A 25,956-nucleotide genomic window follows, 5' to 3' on the forward strand; every position below is an offset into this window, starting at 1 on the left:
TCACGCCGCAGATTGGGTTGCAAAGGCACTACGCCGCAAAACTCTTCCTTCTAATTGGCAGTGTGAACCACCTGCCCCCCTGATGTCTATCTTATGTTATGACTCTGACTTATCTTGTAAAGCTCGGTGCTATTAATGAAAGTATGAATCACTATTATCGACCAAAAAAAAACTCAAATAGATGCTCCAGAAACTGAAAAACTATCCCTAAGAAAGGCATTAACAGATGCAGGCGATGCAACATCATGAGATCAACTTGCTAGCCCCTGAACCGATTAGTGTCTAATCACGCCACAAGGTGCCGGTGAGGACTCTCAATCTTTCAGAGAAGTCTTGACACCAAAACTATCACAAAGTAAGAACAACGTCCAGCTTTGCCCTCATCCGATGCCAAAACAAACAGCCCATCTACACAATCACTTCATTCTTAATCTCACACAAGAGCCACCTCCATATATGGTTCTCTTTGGTTCGCATGTCTCAGATTAAACTGACAAAGTTTTCTTTATCGTATATAGCATGCTATAGTATATCTTATTATTTCGAAGGTCCCGAACGAGCAAGGGGAATTCCCTTGGTCAAATTCAACGGGTAGATCTCATCAAGAATCCAAAATGGCCAGGGAATCTTGTGAAGAAAGTATAGCAGTGTATCAAAAACACGTTAATGACTTAGCAAGAGTATAATTGTTAAGGAACTGAGATAACAAAAGTTAGAGGGTTTTCCCGAAGAGTACATATAACTTATTTGAAGCAATTGTTCATCCCTTTGAGCATCCCCACGAATAAAATGAAATCGAAAGTATATGTATAGGCAAATAAACATAACCAAATAGATGTCAAGGGAAGAAGCAAATCATTCTTCCAAGTCAATAGCTCCAGAAAACCATCACTTAGATTTGCTTGTTACAGCCATTAAGAGCTTATCCAAGATGAGCAATCTTACTTGATGGCTATGACATCTGATGTACTTAGAAGGCATTCCGATGACTGTTGGCATTATCAAGAGAATGATTTCTCCGAAGCATCCAGACATACTTCTCCATCAGCTTTTCCGTTGCTTGAATCATGTAAGAGAAGGAAAACATTACTCTGTTGTCATGGAAATGATTAAATTCGACCATATTAGTTTATGTAAAAGAAAGAAGACAAAAATTAAATAACCCATCTTTGTATTCGGTGATTAAATATCAAACCTCCTCTTTGTTGTGTTGCTAGTTTCAAATTCTTAATTTATTAACTGAAAACATTTAATAATGGCAGAAATTCGTAACTTACTAATTTATTGACTATTTCTAGATCTACAGACCGGCTACAGTAGTACAATTTGAGAAAAAATGGTCTCTGAAGAACATACCCCTAAATAGAGGTGTCAAAATGGGTCATTGACCCATTTATGGACCCATTTATGTTTAAATGGGTCGTTAATGAGTCAAACTTTATTTCTTAAAGCACCCATAATGGGTTTTAAAAATAAAGAAAGTGAGATATATGGGTCTTAAATGGGTCGGCTCTTTGACCCATTTAAGACTCATTTATCAACCCATTAAAAATGAACCCATTTATTTTCACCCAAAAGCTCACAACCTCTCTCTTTTCTCTTTAACTTTGTAATTTTTATTTATTTATAAAAATCGAAATTATTTTTATTTTTATTTTTATTTTTATTTTTGTTTTTTTTTTTCTTTCTTTTTTTTTCTTTCTCAAGCTCGCGGCGTCGGGTGAGCTCGAGCTTGCCCCTTCCGACGCCTGGCGAGGGTGAGCTCGAGCCTCGCCGATCTAGTGAGCCTTGAGCTTGCCGGCGTCGGGTGAGCCGGGCGAGCTCGAGGCTCGCCAGTGGGCCGGCCGCTGGCCATCGTTGTGGCGGCCTAAAGAAAAAGAAAAAAAAAAAAAAAAAATTATATTTAAAAAATAAAAATAAAAATAATAAAATTATATTTTTAAAATAATTATTTTAAAAATTATAAAAATTGTCCATTAAATTTGTGTTGTATAAAACTATTTTAGCAATAAATTTTAAAAATAATAATATATATAAGAAATATGCTTGAAAGTATTTTAGTAATATAATCTTAAAAAAAAAAAACATAGGAATAAGTTTTTCTAAATTTGGTTAAATATGAAAATAATTTATTAATATGGGCTGGGTTGGGTTGGGTATAGGTTGGGTATGGGTCGGGTCGGGTATGGGTCGGAAAATTTACATTTAACTTAAATATGTCATAAATGGGTTAATGGGTCAATTTGGGTCGACCCATTAATGTCCCGACCCAAACACGACCCGACCCACCTGTTTGACACATCTACCCCTAAAGCATCATGTTTCCACGACCAGCGTCTCCATTCCTTTAACTACTAACAAGAAAAAAAAAGTAGAATAGCGGGCTATCAAGAATGGCGTTATAAAGTAGGAAATGCTGATGAAATTGGCAATGCGTCTTGACAATGAACAGTGTAACCTGCTTTATTTACCTTTCAAAGGAATCGTGAATCGTTCCGAACGATGTGGCCAAGTGCTCTACTCTTCGGGGCATTCTTTTCATGAACGAATTCTCCATGCAGCAGTCGTGCAATGAAGATATGAAATTCGATAAGTTGCATCGCTCAACGTCTTTTAGAGTCTAGACGCCTTGATTCCCGGAGCTCTCTCCTCAATTTCGTGCAGGATTCACCCCCATCATTTCATTAAATCTCGAGATTCGATGAATGTGGACAATTTGCCCCGGCCTGGAGTTGAATCCCTCATTTGAACGCATTTGCGACTCTCCGGTCCCCTAACATCACGAAGCTTCAAGCACCCTCTAATGTCTAGATATGTCAGGTTATCAAAGCACGAGAGGTCTGGTAATCTTTCAATGGATCTGCACCCTTTGATGTCCAATTTTTTCAAGTTTTTCAATAGATGTTCAAGGCCATCAAGGTTGGACAACTTCCAGCATTCAGATAACTTAAGTTTTGCTAAAGATTTTAATGCTTCCAGACCCTTGATTTCTCTCAGCTTGATGCACGAATAGAGGTCTAACTTTGACAAGAATTTCAAATTTGACAAACTTCGTAACTCCTTCAACTCATCACAATCATGGACATAAAGCTTCAGTAATCCTGAGGGAAGCTCCGGCATGGATTCCAGCAATGGGCAATCCAAAACAATGAGCTCTTTTAGGAGGATTAGATGGGAAAGTTGAGGCAATTTGTGATGCTGACAAGTGACTCCCAAAACTGTTAAACAGGCAGGAAGCTTTGGCAATGACTGGAGACTGTCACAATTTCTTAACTCAAGGTGTTGTAGAGAAGGCAACTTACTGATGCTTTGTGGCAATGATTGAAGCATCTTGCAGTCATATAAATCAAGCTTCTCAAGATGAGAAAGTTTATCGAATGCGTCAGGGAAGCCGGAAATGCGTGTATGACTTAATTGAAGGATTTTTAGTGAAGACAACCCATCTACATGAATTTCCCCTCCTAGACTCTCACATCCTGTGGCATTTAATTCTTCAAGGTTGGCCAACTTGTTAATAGTACTAGGTAAATTACTCAGTTTCTTACTATTATAAATATTCAAAATTTTCAAGTTTTTTAAATCTCCGATGGATTCGGGTAATTCACAAATGCCTGATCGTGACAATAATAATTCAATTAGACACTCCAACTTTCCAATTGAGTTGGGAATATGATAGAGAGCACAATCAAATTGTGAATCTTGTGAAACCCCCACTCCGCTTAATGATAGGCACTGCAATTTTAGAAGGGATCTGATGCTATCTGGAAGTCTACATAACTTGAAGCAATCATTCAAGCAAAGGGTCGACAAATTTACCAAATTGCTAATTGAGTCAGGAATTGCAACCAATGATCCGCAACTACTGACATCAAGCACCTCCAACTTCTCCAAAAAACCGATGCATGGAGGAATTTCCTCTATAGCAGTCCCTGCCTATGTAAAGTTCCTTCAATTCTTTCAATTTGCCCATTTCTTGGGGTATCTCTTGGAGTTTCTCACATCCTTCCAAGTTCAAAAAAATGAGACCCTTGGCTTCCCCAATAGAAGGGTGAATTCGCTTCAGATTACTACATTCACGGAGGACTAACACCTCCAAATTTCGAAAGGCTGAGGGATCAAGAGTTACATTTAAACAATGGCAAGATTCAAGAAATAGAACTTTTAACTGCTTTGCCACCTGCAAAATAAAATGATAGATAAATTTTCTCTAAGAATAAGTCATTGGAAACAAAAGACAAAACAAGATGCTCTCTTTCTAACCTTGAGATGACTCCAACCTTCCCAAAGTTCTGAAACGTCACTTTCTGATAAGTTAAGTATGACTAATTTCTCTAGATGAAAACTAGTGGGCACAAATGCAAGACGTCCCATCCACTCAAGGCATCGTAACTTAGGAAGCAAGTCCTTGGAATCTCCGATCAGTTTTGCATCACCAACTTCAAGGAACCTTAAGTTCGGTAGTGTCTCAAATTGCTTGGTTGTGAATTCCCTCTGCGATCTGTCACTGATGGCCTGAACACGAACTTTTTCAATTCCCTTCACAAATGTTGTTGCCTCAAGTCAGCCAACGATGGACCCATTATCACTTTGCCTTCATTCTATGGTCGTGAATTTGATGCTTAGTCAGACCAGATTTTATCATATATGTGATTATTTGTTTTTCTATGATGAACTTCTTCCCTTCTTTTGTTTATGCTATTTGCTTCGTTCTTTTTCAGTGCAATAGGTCATTTCCAGGGAAAAAACACGATGGGTACATCGAATAATGACTTGGAATCAATAAATGCTGACACCAAGTGCACAAAAGCAACCACTAAAGTAGCAAGGAGTTCATCGTTTAAACCAAAATTTTTCTTTTTTTTTTAAATTCATTCCAATCAAGATAATTTCATGTCAAAAGGAAAGAGAACAACGACAAAGGTTACGATTACCTTATTTCTCTGAAATACTTCCAAGGCTTCCTCATGCACCCACAACCTACTTCGATTCATAGGCACACCGTAATCTTCTTGACGAACAATTTCCCTACCAAGGTCTCTCAGTTGGCCATGCATTTTCAACTCTCCATCATCTCCAATTTTTATTAGCGACATAAAAATCAATCTTTCAATCCCCATCATTGGAAGAAGGTTATATGCATCCCACATGTAAGATACATATCTTAAATCATATCCAATGAAGAAACAAGCAATATCCAAAAATATTTGCTTTTCCTCGTAGTTTAATGCATCGTAACTTATCCTCAGCTTCTCTTGCACTTCCATATGTGGTTTTTCCTTTAATTTCTTTAATGTGTCTTGCCAAAATGCTCGGTTTCGCCCAAACAAAGACGAACCTATAACCTCAAGGGCTAAGGGAAGCCCTCCAGTAGTGGATACGATGGCACAAGAAAGAGACTCAAATTCACACGGAGGACAGTCCCTTAGAAAGGCATACCTACTAAATAAGATCAAAGATTTATCCTTGGCGATTTCCTTGAGTTCGTACCTGCTGGTCACCTCGGCTTTGTCAAGGACAGACCTTATTCTTGTGGTAATGATTATCCTACTTCCTACCATAAACCACTCACGCTTGCCAACCAAAGATTTGATTTGATCGATATGATCCACATCATCTAGAAGAATTAGGACTTTCTTATGTTCAAATCTAGATTCCATAATCCCGATTCCTTCATCCACATTAGATGCTTGATTGTTCATTTTTTGTATATCAAATATTAATTGATTCTGCAAACATGAAATGCCCTTGCGTTGTGAGGATTCTCGAATATCTGCAATGAAACTACGATGTTGAAATTTGTCGAAGAGCTTGTTATAGATGACCTTAGCTAAAGTTGTCTTACCAATGCCCCCCCCCATTCCATGAATACTGACAATTTGGGTGGCATTGGGTTTATTATCCAGCACTCTCAAAATATCCTCCACAGCATTATCGATTCCAATAAGTTGTTCAGTAACAACCAACTGAAAGGCCTTCTTTAACTCGCTCAAATTTTTTTTTACCACTATTTTCACCAATGCTCCTTCGTGGCTGTTTAATGCATTCGAGCTAAAATGCATTAGAAAAACAATCATATCATGTTATATCTCGTTATCATGACACCACAAGCATATAAGAGCGGGAAAAAAAAGGCAAGCACAAGTTGAGAAACACACGAATGTATAGCCTCATCTACAAGCAAGATCCTATTGAAAGAAAGTAAACAAAACAAGGCTTCGATAGAAAATGAAATACCCGAGAGCAGTTTTCTCTGATTCCCATCCCTTTAGGGAAGCCACTTCTTGGAGTGCTTGTTTCCATTTCGCAACATCTTCTTCCAAATACTTCCTATTTAAATGGGAGAAAGTCTTTCCAAAGCTTTCTATCTGGTGTCGCACATGGCCCGGTTCAACTCGGTAAAATATGGGCAAGACAAAGTGCCCAATGCTTTTCATGCACTCTATCATCTCAGCAAGCTCTTGAAGGCACCATTTGCTTGAAGCATAATTTTGAGAGAGAATCGGAATTGAGATCTTACTGTTCTTAATGGCCTGGAGAAGGTTGTTGCTGATCTTCTCACCTTCGCGAAGCTCATTGTCATCTTTGAACACACGAATTCCAGCATCGACTAGGCTGTTGTAGAGGTGATCCGTGAAGGTTTTGCGAGTATCCTTGCCATTGAAGCTCAAGAACACATCGTAGTTATCACTTCTCGCCGGAGCAGCAGATGAATTAGACGTGTCAATATCATCACCTTTTCGATGTGTGTTCTTGTTGCTTTTGACAAAATTGCGTGCGAGCGTAGAAAGAAGAATCGACCCGACCAACACCGCGAAAGAACGCCCAAACACTGGATCACATTTCATTTTTACTTCTCCTATAACTTTCGAACTGGGCTCTCTCTGTCAATATCGAAGAATGAAATGCCTCTATTCGGGTTGCCCAATAAGAAGACTGGGCAGAGCTGAGTTTTTGGTACTTCGTACTTCAAGGGGCACAAGGATCGGAAGGGAAATAGTAGACGAAAGGAAAACGCAACAACGAAGATGAATCGACTATATTTGTCACAACCTGAATCCTAAAGGGATGAGGGTGACACGGCCGTCCTTCCTCCTAAAGGACGCAGCCTCAAACCACCTAAAGTCCAGCTCCCAAAAGCCCCCACAATGATGCTCTTGCTTTAATGGCCACTAATTCAGGACCTGAAAAATATGATAAGAAGAAATGAATGAGCTACCACGGTCTAATGAGTAATACATTTCTTCTAAGGGGATCAAGCAATCACTATGCAAATTTAAAATACAAACATAACTCACTTTCACAAAATCCATAAATTTAACAAACTTTCAAGGCCAAAATATAACCTTTCTTACTTTAACACAATATGTTCAAAGCATAAATATTCAAGATAATAATAAACAAACACTAATGGTCCAACTATTGGTCAATCTCATAAAAATACACATCAATGGTCCATCCCATTGACTAATCTAATGCCACACATCGATGATCTATCTCATCGATCTACCTTATATGATACCACACGTCGATAGTCCATCCATCGACTAATCTTTTACTCAATATCAAACCATGGTTATAACACAACGCCTAGTGATAAGGTGACCAAGATTCCCTCTTTAGCAAGGTCTCCACCTATTATTAGCCAATGGCTTGGCTCACAAGAATATCATAAACTAGTATACGCATATCTACAAGCCCCTCGTTGGGCTCATAACGATATTGAGCATCAACATCGATCTACAACAACCCCAAAATTCACAAAGCCAAACCAATATATATATATATATATATATATATATATATATATATATATATATATATAATAATTCGATTTCGCAAATTGAAAACACATAATCTTTTGGCAACCTAGCTCATTCGCCAGAAATGCTTTTCATAAAGCATTTTTCATGTCATTTCAGAACTTGTTTCTTAAACTAGAATAAATTTCATATATCTTTTCACAACACATTTTATAAAGCAAGTTCACAAATCAACATATATATACACACACATGTAACCTTTCGGAATAACTTTTCAAAAAATTTTGGCAAACCAACGAATCCATAGTAAAAGCTCGATCCAGATTTTATGCAACAAGATATGCTTTCAATAACTTATGATCCATCAAATCTCCCTAGCTTTCAAGACACGAGTTTACAAACTCATAGTAAAAATAGTATCACTCACCTGAGAAAGCTTAAACCAACCGATTAGAGTTACTCAAGCCCAAGTACTCAAATTCCTAACAAATAACCGAAAAAAAAATATCAAAAGACTGAGTAAAATGATATTTTTATAAATGACTCAATTATACTATGCATATTTATCAATAAAACAACATCTATGTGCCAACCAACGCTTGCCCATAGCAAAAATCTATTGTTATCCCATCGCGCTCTAAACTTGTTCAGGCCATAATTTCCTCCACATAGGTTATTTTCAAATAAGCGTACAGTCCATACAAAACCATTTTGATGTACTAAAAAACCCCCAACTCAGCCACTCCAAAAACTCACTGAAAACGGCGAAATTCAAGCCTGAAAGTTACTGTTCGGAACCCACCAGCGCGCATGATGAACTTCGAAATTTTGTTCCGGGCAAATTGTAAGCCCAAATTGAGATCCATAAAATTATATAGTTTCACAACACTTTAAACTATCATTCTATAAAAATATGCAGCTCAACGACTCAAAAATCAGACTTTGCCGCATGAATCTCCAATAATTCCGAGTTTTAGTCCTAACCTTGAAAAATAATTCGATTAGAAGAACGATAGGCACGAACGTTTACCGAGCATTGCAAATCGGAATTGAATCGGCTTGAGGTGGTGCCCATGACGAGAATCCCTCTCTTTTCTTACTTCTTCTTCTTCTTTCCTTCCTTTCTCTCCTCTCTTTTTCTTCTGCCCGAATGTGATTCTCCTTTTCCTTTTATCTCCTCCCCTCTCTTTTTTTTTTTTCTCTCTCTCTTCCCTTCTTTTCCCGCATGCTCTCGGTGCCTCCTCCTCTTCTTCTTTTCTCCTCTTTTCTGCTTTGACTTTTCAACATTTATTTTCCTTTTGTATTTTTGTTTTTGCTGGTCCCACAATGCCATATCTTACAATATTGGATGGTTTTGAGCTCGAAATGGACATTCGACTATCTCTGGGCCATAATCATATCGTCTCCGATAAAGAGGAAGGAGGGAAAGCAGGAGGCGAGGTGGGAGGATGAAGGGCGAGACAGAGCTTGACTAATAATAAAGAATCTATCAAAGTGTCACACAATTAATACATCCGTATTGGGAATCTAGAGGTGCCTTCCTCCTGGCGAATACATCCGGCAGTAGTTCTATCTCTATGTTCTAACTCGGAAGCTATTCGTTGTTGGAGAGTTGAACTCTCTCTGTGTTTAATACAGAAAGAACATGAAGAAGCCTTTCCATTGCCTGAGGAGGAAAAAAATATAGCCTAGCTTTTTGAGTGAGTTTGAAAGCATGAGGACACGTTGATAACTTACTATAGTGTATAGAATATTTTCTTTTGGTCACATTTATAGGAAAAAAAAAATAGACTTTCCATCGATAAATGCAAATTATTAGAGCACCACAACAAGATGACCTCTATGGAAAAAGTACAATTATTGGAGCACACAGGCTAGAACAATTATTGGAGCCGACAGAGGGTCCTTTTTACTGGTAACTCATAACAGTCTTCACCGCTGTCGATTCCAAGCCGTAAAGAATCTTTGGACTAGCGCGTCTCCCTTGCAAAGCGAGTTCCAGCTGTTGCTGTTCGGAATGCTTCCAGTCTCGGCCAGAGAAAATGTGAGGTAGTCTCGAATTGTCACGTCATCGTGGTCTCTCCCTATTCGAATTGCGACACTTAGAACGAAAAAGCCAAAAAAAAATAAAAAATTGAAAAGAAAGTCGCGATTAAAAGTGGGTGCCTTGCTGCTGTCGCTACTCTCTCTCCTCTCACTTTCATCTTCCTCCCTCTTCGCCGTTAAGCTCATGGTCACGGGGAAGGGGTTCAACCTGGACGAAATGTACACCGCATGGTATAGAGTAAATAAGGGTGCGCATGACAATGCTTCTTGGTTGGAGAAGAGTTTTTTTTTTTTTTTTTTAAGAAATAGTTCTTTCTTATTTCTATTATAATGAACAATTTCGAGTAAAAGAATGTGTTTGCAGTAACTACACAATTTCTACTCTTGTGTACGGACTCGCTCTGCTGCAAGTTGTATGAAAATTAGGTCACGTCGATCAGCCGTGCCCAATTTACTTGCGTGTTGCTCATGTAGTGCCGAAGGTAGATTTCTAGGAGTGCATTCACCCGCTCCGTCTGTTCGTCGGTTTGGGAATGCATGTTCGTGGAGAAGTTGAGGTTCGTCCCCAGCAACTTGAAGAGCTCAATCTAGAACTGCCCGGTGAAACGAGGATCATGATCGCTCACAATCGTGCGGGGAATGTCCCAGTACTTGACAACGTGCTTGAGGCATAGCTTAGCCGCTTCGTGGTGCAGTGGATTCTCGGATGACCTGCCCATTTAGAGTCATGGCACTCGTGTAGGACTTCCTTCTGGAGTTTCCCGTGGAGCAGCACATAGAGTCGTCGTCCTTTGGTATAGAGGAGATCATTCTTACACCAAAATCGCCTTGTCTTGCCCTCTTGGGCCTATAGAAGGAGGGTGTGGGCCGTTTGGTCGTGCTTTAGCCCCTCCTTGATACGATCTATCTATGGACAGTCGGGTCGATTCACCGCGATCCCAAGAGATAGTGCCTCCATGTACGAAGGCAATGCACCACTGCAATCATTTCTTTCTCTTGGACCGTGTATCGTTGCTCAATATCGTTCAATTTCCGAGACTCGAAGACAATCGGATGCCCTTCTTGCATCAAGAAACCACCGATAGCAAAATCAGTATCATCGGTTTCTACCTCATAAGGCTTGGTGTGGTCGGGCAGCACGAGTACCGGCTTTTCGGTCATGGCCCGCTTCAACCGATCAAATGCCTCTTGACACTAATCCGTCCACTCCCACGGCCTTTCCTTCTTCAGCATGTTTGTTAGTGGCACAATAAGGCTCGAATATCCCCGGATGAAGCACCAAATGTAGTTTGTGAGACCAAGGAAGGATCTCAACTCCGTCACCTTGGTCGGTGGCTCCCATTCAATGATGGCACGAATATTAGCCGCGTCCATCCGCACTCGTCTGCCCACGACGATGTGCCCAAGGAAATGGACTTCTTTTTGTGCGAAGGCACACTTCTCACGTTTCACATATAAATCATTTTCCCGTAGGATTTGAAAAACTCGACTCAAATGCTTGACGTGTTCCTCGAGCATCTAGCTATATACAACGATATCATCAAGGTAAACCACAACGAACCGATCAAGGAACAGATGTAGTACCTCGTTCAATGAGAGTGCAGAACGTAGCCGGCGCATTGATCAAGCCAAAAGGCATGACAAGGAACTCGTATGATCCGTAACAGGTCACACACGCGATTTTCGACTCATCCCCTTTGGCAATCTGAACTTGGTAGTATCTCGATCGAAGATCAAGCTTGGAGAACCATTGGGCTTCCCCGAGCTGATCGGACAAGTTTGCAATAAGAGGGATCAGGTACTTGTTCTTGACGATGAGTTTGTTCAACGTCGGTAGTCTATGCACATGTGGAGGGATCCGTCATGTTTCTTTTAGAACAAGACCGGGACACCAAATGAGGCCTTAGATGGCCGAATGTACCTTGTGTTGAGCAACTCTTTGAGTTGTTTTCTTAGTTCTTCCAAGTTAGGCGGGGCCATGAGATAGGGTGCCATCGCCGACGGTCAAGCATTGGGCACGAGCTTGATCCAGTGGTCCACTTCTCTTCGAGGAGGCAACTTCTAGGGCAGCTTAGGAGGCATCACATCTTGGAAAGCGTCGAGGACTTGAGCCACCTCTCTCGGTACCTCACTTTCTTCCACGCCCTCCTTCTTCAACGTTGCCAAGAAGGTCACCTCACCCTTTTGTAACCCCTTTGTCAGCTGCATGGCCGATAGCATCTTCCTATCGCATCCTAACTTGTGGTAGATAGGGACCATGCATTGGCACCGCTTATTAAGGATGCAAATACAATCTACGAAGGGTATAACGCCCGCATTGATCCAATTGAGGAATCCTAAACCAAGCACGAAATCATAATCGTCAAGGGGGATTACCTCGATGTCCTCCCAGCTGGTCCATGTACTGAGGTGAAGCTCTACGTCCCTAGCCATGCCGCTAGTCGAGACTTCTCTTAGTTCACTTTTTTAAGCCAACCGGCTTTTCCCGTCTTGACCAAAAGATTCAACTTCTTTGCGGCCTCTTTGGATATGAAGAGGTCGGATGCCCCGGTATCTACGAGTGCACTCATCGTGGTTCCACCGATATTTACATCCATGAACATCATTCCTTTAGACTCCTTGGCTTTCTTGGTCTTGATCGACCCAAAGATCCGCAACGATCCCAACCGCGCCTCCTTACACAGCTTATTTTCCTTGCACAAGGCTGCCAACTTTCCTCTTTTTGGGTAATCACAGGCCATATGGGGACCGTCACAAAAGAAGCACTTGTAGGTGTGTACCTTGCAATGGTATCCTACGTTGCTCGATTTGGGTTGAGTTCTAGGAGGAACCGATGGTGGTTTGTCTCCGCTCGGATGATTGTACTGGCTCTGATCTCCCCCACCATTGGTCTTTCTCTCGAACGAGAGTCCGGCTTAGTCGAGGATGATAGCTTACATTCCATAAGGGACTTGGCCACAGAAGTAGCCATTGAGAGATCCGTTGCATGGCATCATTTGAGCTCCTGCTTGACCCATGGCTTAAGTCCACGCGTGAACTGATGAAAAGCTTCCGTCTCGGTCATAGATGGAATTTGGAGAAGTAGTTTCGAGAACCGTTTCACGTAGTCACGGACTCCGCCTTTCTATTCTAGGTGTTTGAGTTCCCCCATGAGCTTCCTCCTCCACATAAGTGGGGAGGTAGGTTCGTCGAAATTCTTCCACAAACTTCGTCCATGTCGTGATAGGGTCACCACTCCTATCATCCGACTAGCGACGCCACCACAGCAGCGCATCATTAGCTAAATACATGGCTGCGGTGCTTAACCGAATCACATCATCGGTCATTCCCATGGTCTGGAAGTATCGTTACATGTACCACAGAAAGTTGTCTACGTCCTTTGCCACTTGTGAGCCTTTGAACTCTTTCGACTTGGGTGCATCGGCGCGTGGTTGCACGGTGATCACCCCATTCAAGCGTACAGCTTCAAGCTTGGCGAGCTTGCTTTTCAGCTAGGCCATCTCCATGCGAATGGCCACCATCATGGCCTCCCAGGTCTCGTCTCGTTGCTATAGCTCGTGCGTGAGGGATCCCAGCACCTCGACACGGAGCTCTCCCATGCCGGTCTTGAGTTGTTGCACTTCGGCCAAGAACTCTTCCCTACCGGCTTCCGCTCCGTCGACTGTCCATTTTAGGTTGTCCATCAACACCTGGATATCCGTGATGGTCTCCTCTAGGACCGTCATTCGGTTCTCCAAATCACCCTTTGGATCCCTCGAGCTCGAGATAGCACAGTTCTTCTTCGATCGAGTGCCTTTCTCGGTTAGATGCCCATGATCTTCTCAGTCATCGCCTTGCATGACCGGGACATCAGCACGAGGGTCAACCATTGCGCTTGGAACAATTGCTCTAATACCACTTGTCATGGGTCGGTCGATTACGATCAATCAAACACGTGCGGCCTTAGGATTTGTGATCCCAAGTTAGCCTTTTCACACACATGCACGAACACAAGGGTCGGTTGCACAAAGGAGCAAGTGTTTTTACTTATGAATGAGTTTAATACAATGAGACCCCTATTTATATAAGTTCGGGTCGTATCTCGATCGTTGATTGTCCCTCAGATCCAACAGTTGAGTTTGAATGATGGCCATCATTACAAGTCTACAGAGCAGGTCACTTAATGGCTCTAGGCCTTAGAAAAACCTATGGGCTCATGTTAGAAGCAAGGTCAGGGTTTGCATGGCCGCTTGACACGGAGTAAGTGAACCCTTTGCGGGTTGCGGATGGTCCGGCCAAACATTGATCATGGGTTGGTCGTTGGTCATGCATGGGATTTTGCTCATATCGCGCATGGGCTGATCGTGCACAATTCATGGATCGTTCATGGATCGATCAGGGCTGTTCGCGAGCAAAGCCCTTGTGCGGGACATGGCCGCATCACGGACGATCTTGGACCATGCATCGTCCGTGGGCTGTGTCACATGGCTCTTACCTTCACTTTCACATTTTAATTTTATGCTAAAATAGAAATATCATTAAACATAAAAAATTGCTAAAATAAACTTTCGAGTAACTTTTTTTTAACAAAAAAATGTCTTCAAGGGTTTTTTTTCAAAAACGTTCTCAAGGGTAGGCTACATTTCAATAATAAAAATTCCAAAAACGCAACGAAAGTTGAGGTTGATAGATATAATGCACAACCGTGCAATTCGGACCAAACGCTCCTCAACTAAATCTTCACCTCTGGTCTCTCAAATTGGGTAGGCAAAAGATCTTTAATGCTTGATTGTCATGCTATTTGATAAATTTGGACAAGATTAAGCTTCACAAGCATCTACAAAATAAAAACCATACATTAGTGACAAGATGTACATTTCTCAAATAAACTATTGAGATAGATGTCTCGAATTTGAATGTGATTTATCAAAAGCAAACTCAAAGTAGAAACTAAGTCCGTAATTTATGGATGGCCTACAACACTTCTATATTTAACCCAAAACCAAAGCCCGAATCCGTTTTAAGATAAAGCTTGATTGATAATTCAAAAAATATCTTAGAGTATCATATATATCATATGTCCTTATTGGGAGTACGGAGAAAACTCAAATTTTAGCAACTACTTTAAGCAAATATATCCAATAACTCAGAAGTTGATGGTAGTTGGACATATTAACTCTCTCTCTCTCTCTCACAAAATAATGAAAGATAATGAAGAAGCTTTCCCGTCGCCTGAGGAGAAAAAATAAGCAAATTGAATTAGACTTACCATAGCATAGCTTTCTGAATGAGTTTGAACACACATGAACATGTTGATGATTTGCTATAGCATGCAATGAGAACACATGATTGAACGAGACTTACCGGCCAAAAATTGCATAGCTTTCTGAATGAATGTGTGCGCATTTAAGAAAGCTAAGCAAAAGTTGAACTAGACTTTCCATTAAAAAGAAAAAGTAGAGCAACCATGTTCATTTTTTAGGGGCCAGTGAATGCACTAGTTGACTCTTTGCACTTGCAGGTCCCAAAGAATGACCGGCATCTTGCTTTTTTCCCCAATGGAGGACTTTTAGAATTAGTGGTACAAACGTAAGATTTTTTAATTTTATATTTTTGGGTAATAAGAAGATTAAGATCAGCAGAGTAAGCAATGCGGCAGGCTCAGCAACTTAACAATGCTGGCATCATCAGCTTTTCGACGTGCGCTCTTCTCGTTGCTTTGGCCAGAATTGGGTGCGGGCGCTCGATCACGTTTCATTTTTACTCCTCCGATGATTCGTGAACCGATCTCTCTGTTAATATCAAAGAACGAAATGCCTATAATCGGGTTGCCCAACAGGACGATCGTGCAGAGGGTTCTTTTTCTGGTGCTTTACACTACAAGTAGACAGATCAATAGAGAAAGACTGGATTTAGTCGTTGCGTGTGATGTGGGCGTCCTCGCGAGCCACCCTTGCCCTTTCTTCTAGGAAAGTGGGATTTAGCTGTCGGTGGGGCCCACCGATTTGCATCGACTGATACAATTTTTTTACTCGTAACTGTCGGTTCCAGACCCCAAGTATCTGGGATTGTTGCGTCCCCTTCGCAAAGTGCGTTCCAGCTGTTCTTTAAGCATGGCCGAGCTTACATTTTTGAACTAGACGTTCATGCTTTGAATAAATGATCCGTGTTAAAGCGGGGATACTTGATATGGCGATGGCATACACTATTGAGCTCATAATTATGGTCATTGATCAATTTTTCAGAACTTTCCATGGTATATAATGCACGGTTGTCATTTTATTTATATGACTTTTGTTCGGAGTGAAGATTTTTTGTGATCATATAGTGTCGAATTTTTTGCAAAATAAGAGAAAAGCATAGTGGCTTCCTCGTAAACTAGGAAAATTACTCAGACTATTTTGGATAGTTTTGACCTCGAAATGATTACTATTTCCGCGCCATATTCACAGTCATTTTTTGTTTTGGTAAAGATATTCACAGAGTCATTGATAAAAAGGAAAGAGGGAAAGCCGGAGACGAGGCAGGAGGATGAAGCACAAGATAGAGTTGGCTGATAATTCAAAGAAATCTCAGAAATATCCACATTTCATATGTCCACATTGAGAATCTAGAGACGTCTTCAATTTTCAGGCGACTACCTGAGGCAAGTACACCCGATGGCGGTTCCACCTCCATGTTCTAATTCAAAAGCTATTGGTAGTTGAGAGAATTCAACTCCCTCTTTGTTTAATAAAGAAAGAACATGGAGAAGCCTTCCCCTTGCCCGAGGAGAAAAAATAAGCAAATTGAGCTAAACTTCTTGGTGAAACCGCATAACTAAGTTTGGACGCAAGTGAACATGTTGATAAATAATTAATACCATTTAATGCGAACACATAAATGAACTAAACATACTGGCCAAATTGCATAACTTTTTGTATGATTTTGGGCGCATTTGAAAAAGATAAGCAAGTGGCGAATTGATTATGTTTTGGGTCACCAAACGTAGAGAATAATTTATTTCTATCATATTTTAAAACATTATATATTCCCATTGCTCAGGAGAAAAAAAATAAGCAAGTTGAACTAGACTTTGGATTGGCAAACCCTAATAATAGTTTATATTGTAGGGGCCAAATTGAAAAATCGGTGTGATGACATTTAACGCGGACGCATGATTCTTCCAAAGTTTTCATCTACTTTAAATATCACTCAAACCAGGTGCGTAGTTTAAGAAAATCCATCTTGAGGATTAGTATGGGACAACTCATTTTCATACTTCTTCTTCTTCTTTTTTTCTTTTTTTTTTGGAATTTTGGCCCAAACGTTCTCAATTCTATTGGATTTGAAATTTTGGGTTAATATCCTTAAAAACCCCAAACTAGTACAACTGTGACAAATTTACCCCAAACTATTTTTTTGACTACCAAAAACCCTGAACTAGTATAGCTTCGACAAATTTACTCTCTGTTAGTTTTCGTTAAATTTGACTATCAAATTATTCAGTTAAATGATACGTGACGTTAAGCGATATACCAATTTGAGATTTTACGCTTCATTTGTCATAGTTTACAATTTTTATGATTTTTGTGGTATTAATCCAATTTAATGGAAGGTATATTTGTCACAAATTTACCAATTTGAGATTTTTTTGTAGTCGAATAAATTAGTTTGGGGTAAATTTGTCATAAATGTATTAGTTTATGGTTTTTTTTTATAGTCATTCGGGGTAAATTTGTCATAAGTGTACCGGTTTGGGGTTTTTTAGGGTATTAACCTAATTTTTAATTTTTTTAAATTAAACAACTTATTTTAATGACGAAGAGTTTAATTATGAGACCTCATGTCCCACATGTCTTTAATTTTTCTTGAGCCAATTGGCATTTTCTTGAAAGGAAGCAAACAACACACAAAATATGACGTGGTTTAGAAATTTAAAGCAATACAAGGGCTGTATCTACTATTCTCGTGAGTTGCTACAAGTCGAGGCACATCATATGGTGATGAAAACCGACATTTTGATGATTTGTGAAAATTAACACTATAACAGGGGAAGCTCTATTGCATATCCATAATTGTACACTTAAGTGTAATTTTCTTGGTTTTGCTGGAAATAACTTTGCTGCTTGGTAAAAGTTTTCGCTCTGAGAATAAAATTGATTTTTCCCTCTGACAATGGTATTGCTTTTACACGATTGTCCATTTCTTCTTAAACTTTTCGCTTCCTCAATATATATTAAAAAATTTAGGACCATGCGGATTATCTTCTTATTCGAGTGGCCCGCGAACACGATTTTGGCGATGTAATGACAAATTACATGTCGTGGGAAAGAGATATTATAAGGACACTAGGGCAAATATTCTGCTACGTTAATGATGCATCGATTACGCTGCGATTTGTTAAATCGCTAATTTAATTTAATAAGTAATTATCGGGTGTCGTGTCTTTGCCCTAACCACTTCCATAGGATATAATAATACTTATCATTCAACAAACGGCTGTGCATAATTGCGCCACGGATTTGATGTACTTATTATACTCGATTGCATCCAATTTGTTTAAGTGACTACACAATGGAATAAGTGAGATTTTATGGAATCACAACCGATTGTTATAAAGTTTAAGTTATTAGATAAAATCGTAATTTATTAATTAAATATTTTAACAATCCCTCTCAAATTCAATCTGGTCTTTTACCTAACAGCAAATGGGAAATTTAATTTGGGAGGCAAACGGGACTTGAGAAGATTTGAACTTAGAATTTGAGGGAGCACAACCCACTATTTTAAAAGCTTAAATCATTAGATTAAGGTGCTGTTTGTTAATTAAATATTCTAACAGAATATTCCATGCGGCGCCCCAACTAAAATATTAAATTTTCAATTGTAATCTATTTTTTCAAATTATGAGTTTGGTGATGATTATAATTTGACCTAAATGGACCCCTGGAATAAGACTCTTACGACATGAATTCCTCGGATCAAGGTGCGCGCGTGGTTTGGGAATGTTTAGCCCCTTCCTTTACGTACGACTTTGGTTCGAAACAACAGCTTTTTAGATTTGGTGAACTTTTATGGAATTTTTAATATTCTAAAGTGAGTTCCAATTGTTGTTGTTCCAATTCTTCCAGGACGCTATTTGTGCGTCTTAAAATAAAATAAAAAATAACATGACGATTACATGTACATAGTGGACCTTATATTTCTAAACTAGACTCATGCTATAAACGAAAGATGCGTGTTTAGTGATGGTATAAATAATTGAGCTCTCAAATAATTCTAGTCGTTGTTCAATTTGTCCCTGTTTTCTCATGATATTTAATACGTGCTGTTTGCTTTATTAGTATGACATTTATGTGGAGTGAAGACTTTTTATGATAATGTAGAACTTAGTTTTTCGCAATTTATACTCGGAGGCGGGGAAAGTACAGTTGTCTTCTTGTAAAACAAGATAATTACTTGACTATTTTGGATGGTTTTGAGCTCAAAATGACCACTTGAGTATCTCCGTGCTAAATTCAAAATGTCGTTGATAAAGAGGAAGAGGGGAAAGTAGGAGGTGAGGTGGGAGGATGAAGTGCATATGGAACTTGACTGATAATTCAAAAAAAAAAAAATCTGTCAAAGTATCGTACATTTTGTCTACATTGGGAATCTAGAGATGCCTTCAAGTTTCAGGTGACTACTTGAGGCAAAAGTACATCTGGTGGCGGTTTTATCAACATATTCTAATTCAGAAGCTATTGATAGTTGGGAGAGTTTAACTCTCTCTTTGTTTACTAAAGAAAGAACATGGAGAAGCATTCTCGTTGCCGGGGAAGAAAAAATAAAATAAACAAGTTGAACTATACTTATTGGCCAAAACTGCGTAGCTAAGTTTGGATGCAAGTGAATACGGTGATAACTTAATAATATCATTTAAAGCGAACACATAATTGAACTAGACATAATGACCAAAAATTGTGGGTTTTTCAATGATTTTCAGTGCATTTAAAAAAGATTAACAAGTGGCGAATTGTTTATTGGGTCACGACACGTAGAGAAATAGTTTATTTCTGTCATATTTTTAAACATTGCATATTCCCAATGGCCGAGGAGAAAAAGATCAGCAAGTTGAACAAGACTTTGTATTGGTAAATCCCAATAATAGTTTATATTGTGGGGGCCAAATTGAAAAAATCGGCATGATGACGTTCAATGCGTACGCATGATTCTTCCAGGAAATTTTCATTAAATCTCACTCAAACCAGGTAGGCAATTTGGGAAACCCCATCTCGAGGATTACTACGGCCTACGGGACAATTCATTTTTGTACTTTTTCTTCCTTTTGTTTTTTAATTCTGGCCCAAATGTTCTCAGTTCTATTGGTTTTGAAATTTTTAAAATTAGACAACTTATTTTAATGATGAACAGCTAAATTATGAGGCCTCATGTTCCACTCGTCTTTAATTTTTTTGGGCCAATTGGCATTTTTATAACAGGAAGCAAGCAGCACACAAAATACGACATTGTTTAGACATTTAAAGCAGTACAAGGACTGTATCCATTATTTTAGTGAGTTGCTAGAAGTCGAGGCACACGTTTTGGTGATGAAAATTGACATTGATTTATGGAAATTAACACGATGACAGGAGAAATTCTGCTGCAGATGCCGAATTGTACACTTGGCTGTAATTTCCTTGGTTCTGTTGGAAATAGATTTTCTGCTTGGTAAAAAATTGGCTCTGAGAATAAAATTGATTGTTCCATGGTATTGCTTTTGCACGGTTGTCGATTTCTCCTAAAAAGATTTCGCCCGCTTCTTCATCACCCAACCTCTCTCTCTAAACATATATTAAAAAGTTTAGAATCATTTACGTCATCATTTACGTCATTTTTCCAAAAATTTATGTTCTCTTTTTCATTACTAAGAGGGTGCATGACAACCACCTATTTTTGTTCCGAAACAATTTTTTTATTCCGGATTTGTTTATGGAATAAAAATCCGTTTGATAAACTTATTTCATTTTTCTATCTCTCGAAATAAATTATTGTTCCAAAATAAGTTTAGAATGGAAATCGAAGTATAAATTTTTACTTCTCTATTTCTAGAACATAAATGCGAAATAAAAATTATTCTCATCGTTTGTCAACTGGTCCTTCATCCGTCTCTATCAACCACCATCCGTCGGTCGACCACCGCCGCCACTGGTTCTTTGGTTGCTAGTCGTCGCCATCGCGGCCGCCGATCTCCATCGGTTCCGGCCGCCGCCGCCGCCGGCCGCCGATCCACCGCCGTCCGAAAAGAAAAAAATTTGTGTCGTTATCAAACGAATTTCTATTTTTAAGTAGAAGTTTTGTGTCATTATCAAACGATTATTTTTGCATAGAAACTTTTCTAGAAATAGAAATAGAAAAATCTATTTCTCTTCCAGAACCTATTTCTGGAACATAATGGTTATCATTTACCCCCTAATTTTATCTCCACCTCTCAAACCCGCTTCCCTTTACCGGTCTTGGCAGACCAAATCGATCACAACCCTTCGTATTCTAGTGCATTTTGCTGGATCTTCTATGCAAAATGTCATACATCGCAAAGATTCTGAAGGTTTCCAATGAATAGTTTGAGATTCTTTTATTTTTGCAATCCAACGCTCATTGATCCTCCAGGATTTGTAGGAATGCCCAAGAGTGATAGTTTTTTACTCCTTTTACATAGCTGAGATCATATACTAAATTAAATTTGGATTATAGAAATGTGACAAGACTCGTATGAAACCTGTATGGGTCTCATCATATCCAATGGTCGACATTCAAGCGAAGGCGCATGTATGGATGCTGGATTTATTGAAAACTGCCTGTGGAAAAAACTGATAGGGAATGAACAACAATTCACTCGGCGGCCGTCGGGTCAAAGTGATGGGCGAGGGGTAAAAAGAACTCAATGCGGTTGTCGCACCACCACATGAGTGGGCTGGGGTGCACCACAGTCGAGCACGAGGCCCAATAAGAAGGAAAGTGGGTTTGTGAGCCGACCGCAGAACCCCAAATCTTGGGCCCAATGCTTCGTGGCCCGGCCCACTTATTAGATGGAATCTGATCTAGAATGGGCCCATAATACCCAGTGGGTCCCAGTAGATGCCCAACAAATGTTTATATTGACCTCCCAACTGTTGGGGCCACAGATTGCGCTGGAGGAATCGTAAGATCTATATAAATCATGAAGATCAAACCCCATTTGGACCGTTAAAAATGTGGCCCTCGTGGTGAGAACTAAATATCCACATCAATAAAACTGTCTGGTGGGTTCAAAAATAAGACTGCTTGCATTTAATCATCGATGGTGGGCTATAATTATCCACAATGATTTATTTTCTCAGAACTAAACGGTCTTTGCAAATTTATCTTAACCTTTAAAATTTTGGTAAATTTGTCTCTCCTTAAATTTTAATTTCCAGCCATATATTTCCCAGTCCAAGAACTAAATGGTCTTTGCAAATTTAATTTCAGTTTATAATATTTATTGATTCAATTCGATCCATATTTAAAGATATTTCACTTTTCCGGTCGAATGCATCCATAAAACTTGACACTCTATTCTTCTATATTCATGAAATATCATGTATATCATTCGTTTTGGTATAAGGCTGAATGGAAACAAGATTTTCTGGTCGTTATTTCTTTGACAAAGGAGGAAGTGAGGCCTATTGATCTTCTCGATGTAATGCACAGCCTTAAAAAACTCATTGATTAATGTATATAGGCATTTCCTCTAAAAATGCAACTCTCAGTGTACTTATTTCTTTTTCAATGCATGATTTTTATGTAATCTAGACAATCTCCTTTTGTTTCTAAAAAAGGCAAATTCAAACGCAACTAGCTAATAAAAGAACAATTGAGAAAAAAAAAAATCTATTTTATAAAAATAGGTTATCAATAAAATAAAAACATCACGGAAAAACAAACACCCATTACTAATGCACAAAAGCCTATATAAATAGGTTACCAAAATTTACTATTAATCAAGCACATTAACGATGTGCATGTATATTGTCCGGATTAGACAGAGCTTGATAATATTCGAGCTCTGTCTAAGAGCAAACCAACAATGCCGTGACTATTACAAAGGATTTGTCAATGATCAATTACTCATAACGAGACCTCAAGAGGTTAAGTAAAGAAGGCGAATTATACGAATCTTGTGCTAATTAAGCCGTGAAAATAATTCAATTAGTCATAAATATATCATTTGGATATAATATTAATCATAAACTTTTTGTTTTTTTTTCAATTTAATCCTAATTCTATGCATGAAATTCCAATATAGTCATTACGATCAATTTTTGTCGAAAATCATTAACGTGACGATCCAATTGTCCCCAAACATCCTATGCCAGACACCATCACCACGCTAGTAATTTCTTAGAATATTGCACAAAGATTTATATTTAAATTGATAAAGAAAAATTTAAAATTGAATTGATATCCATACTATGGATTGAAAACTGACTGGACAATTTTCTTTCCGAGGAAGAGATGCTGCGACCGCCTCGATGCTTGCTGCATGGAGCACGACGCTAGGTCTCGAGCCAAAAACAATGAGTTTCGACGTCGATTTATTCAGCTTGTTCTACGTTGAATCGATCGATATGACTTGTCGTTGGCTCCCTCGTTTGCATGGACGTTTTATGAGGATGAATGTGGAAAATGTTGCATCGGTGAATGATAGCTTTACACGTCTCTACATGCGTGGATTCCCATTCATGAAAAAGTACATCGCGGAGAAAATGACGTTAAGGGACTAATGGGTCGAATGAAAGAAGAGACTCCAAGTGAGGTGATAAAATCTGAGAGTAAATATAAATTTGTTGTTCCCCAATTTCATTAAAGCATCTCTTGATCCACAAGCCAACTTCTATTACTGTTCTGGGGTTTCGGGGGACACGACTGCGGGGGAGCAAATCCACTCAAGTTGGTCTATAGTATCAATATTTGCTTTTATAACAAAAAGTGCATACCCAGATTGTCTCTTTCTCATAAACCGTGCTGGGACAATAACTTCACAAATATTTTGGCTTGTCGAACGTATGAGGCGACAGCGATCGTGAAGAAATCATATCATGTGATCCTTTAATTTGACCTATTATACATAGATGGGGAACCTGTCAGGTGTCGTGAAGATGACAATTTGAGCCAGGAGTGCAGCCAAAACTTACTGAGCTGCATGGCCAACTTGAAGATCTCCGGAGGGTGAACGTTTACATGAAGCAAATGCTAAGTCAAAGATGTCGTTGACGTCCTCTCTCGTCATCGAAGCCGCTTTGCCTGCCGGAAGATACCTCCACAAGCCTTGAATCTCTGTCCTTGTTATATCAACTCGGATCCCTTCGCCTCACTTCATGTTGACCCCTTTCTTCTTTAACTTTTTCTTCTTCCTGCTGTTTGTCTTTCTCTGTTTTCTTTCTACAAATGGGAAAAAGAATAGGGAGTACTGTGAAGTGCCTAAGTTTTCCTTGTGAAGAAACAGAAGACAGAAGATAAGATGTATATGAAAGAAAGAACTCTGTATATTGTGATTACTAAATGATCAATACATCAGTCAAGAACATTTCTCTTCTCCTCTCGTTCTATACAATCTTACGAAGTTCTACTGCTCAGAAAAACCAGGGAGAATATAGAGAGAACCAAGAGTTCATCTACATCCTTCTTCATCATTAATGAAGCTTTACATCGAGTTAACAACTTAAACTATCTTCCAAAACTGACTTAACAACTTCAGTTACAAGATTGAACAACAGAATGACTACACTGTTACATTGACACGCGTGCAGCTCCTTGTGCAGCTTATTCGACTTCTGTTTCTGGTTTTAGTCTTCTATATAGCCAGCTTCTTCGTGGATTGCCAACTCAGCTTCTTCACGGATTACCAGCTCAGCTTCTGTTTCTTTTCTTCGACTTCTTCATAGATTGCCAGCTCAGCTTTTCTTTATTTCGAGCTTGCTCAGCTTTTGCTTTAGCTTGTTCAGCTGCTTCTGCTTCAGCTTGTTCAGCTTCTGACTCTGCTTTCTACTTTCATCAGCATCTATAATCTGTGTTTTTGATCTTTGTTCTTTAACATTCCTTTCCTGCTAGAATTTGAAGAGTAATGGAAACTGACAATGGACTTCAATTATAATTGCAGAAACAGGAACATAAAGTGGCCAGAGAGTTCAAAGCCCAAGATCTGCATACAAATTTAGAATGCCAAATAATGTGAATCTAACATACAACTAACAATATCATGATCAGGGGAATGATCTTGATTTTAATGTAAGGGCGACCAAGAAAGACATTTGAATAATTGACAAACAGCTTTTTAGCAACCGTCCTAGCTATCAAAATACGTTCTCTCTAAAACAAAAGAATTTCAAACAGAAAGGAGACTCTACATATGCGTCCTTTGTTTCTGATGTCAAGATGTTCAATCTTTGGCGTCAGAAGTCACATAATTATGGTTGAAATTTTCCTCAAGTTCATAAGGAAATTGCTGTCAAGTGTCAATCCTTCAACAAAACAGGAGTTGGATGGATATAATTCCAGAGTCTCAAGCTGCCTCAACTGTCAAGAACAATAATTATAAATTGCAGCATTCATAAACTGCATCAATTGAAATCTGCTTTAGAAACTGAAAAACTATCCCTAACAAAGGCGTGACAACTCCTGCAAATTGGTGCAACATCATGAGGTCAATTTGTTATCCACTAAATCGATTACTACCAAATCTTTCAGAGTAGTCTCGACGCTAAAACTCTTAAAAAGCAAGAACAACGTCCAGCTCTGCCTTCATTCTGGTGCCAAAACAAACAGTCCATTTACACAATCACTTCATTCTTCTCACATCAAAACTACCTCCACATATAATTCTCTTTGGTTTACATGTCCCAGATTAAAAAGACATCGTTTCTTTCATTGTACATAGCATGCTATAGCATATCTTGCTATTTTGAAAGTCCAGAATGAGCGTCGGCGGAACAAATCCACATTGCATAACGAAAAATTCTAATGCGTGAATGAATAAAACATAAAATCTGAAGTTGATTTTTCCAGACGGGATTGATTTGATGGATATTCTGCCCTCGGTCAAATTCGACACGTAAGTCTCATCAAGAATCCAAAATAGCTAGGGAAACTTGTGAAGAGAAAGTAGTAGTGTATCAAAAATATGTTTTTT

At 39.1% G+C, this 25,956-nt stretch overlaps 1 protein-coding gene across 3 annotated transcripts; it reads right to left on the reverse strand.

The window, feature by feature from the left end:
• Positions 1-683: 683 nt before the first annotated feature.
• LOC104442205 (disease resistance protein RPV1-like) lies at positions 684-8,895 on the reverse strand. 3 transcript variants are annotated; one of them, XM_039311749.1, is made up of 7 exons: positions 8,791-8,895; positions 8,188-8,242; positions 6,235-7,181; positions 4,932-6,030; positions 4,261-4,536; positions 2,472-4,177; positions 684-1,091 (listed from the first exon to the last, which is right to left on the reverse strand). In XM_039311749.1, the coding sequence occupies exons 3-6, from the start codon at positions 6,843-6,845 to the stop codon at positions 3,869-3,871; spliced, it is 2,295 nt and encodes a 764-aa protein (XP_039167683.1). In that variant the 5' UTR covers positions 6,846-7,181; positions 8,188-8,242; positions 8,791-8,895; the 3' UTR covers positions 684-1,091; positions 2,472-3,868. The 3 variants fall into 3 exon arrangements, with proteins under 3 accessions (XP_039167683.1, XP_039167684.1, XP_039167685.1); XM_039311750.1 differs by lacking the exon at positions 8,188-8,242; XM_039311751.1 differs by lacking the exon at positions 4,261-4,536.
• Positions 8,896-25,956: the final 17,061 nt, after the last annotated feature.

Source organism: Eucalyptus grandis, chromosome 4 (genome assembly GCF_016545825.1).
Source record: "Eucalyptus grandis isolate ANBG69807.140 chromosome 4, ASM1654582v1, whole genome shotgun sequence".
In the NCBI taxonomy this organism is placed as follows: Eukaryota; Viridiplantae; Streptophyta; class Magnoliopsida; order Myrtales; family Myrtaceae; genus Eucalyptus; species Eucalyptus grandis.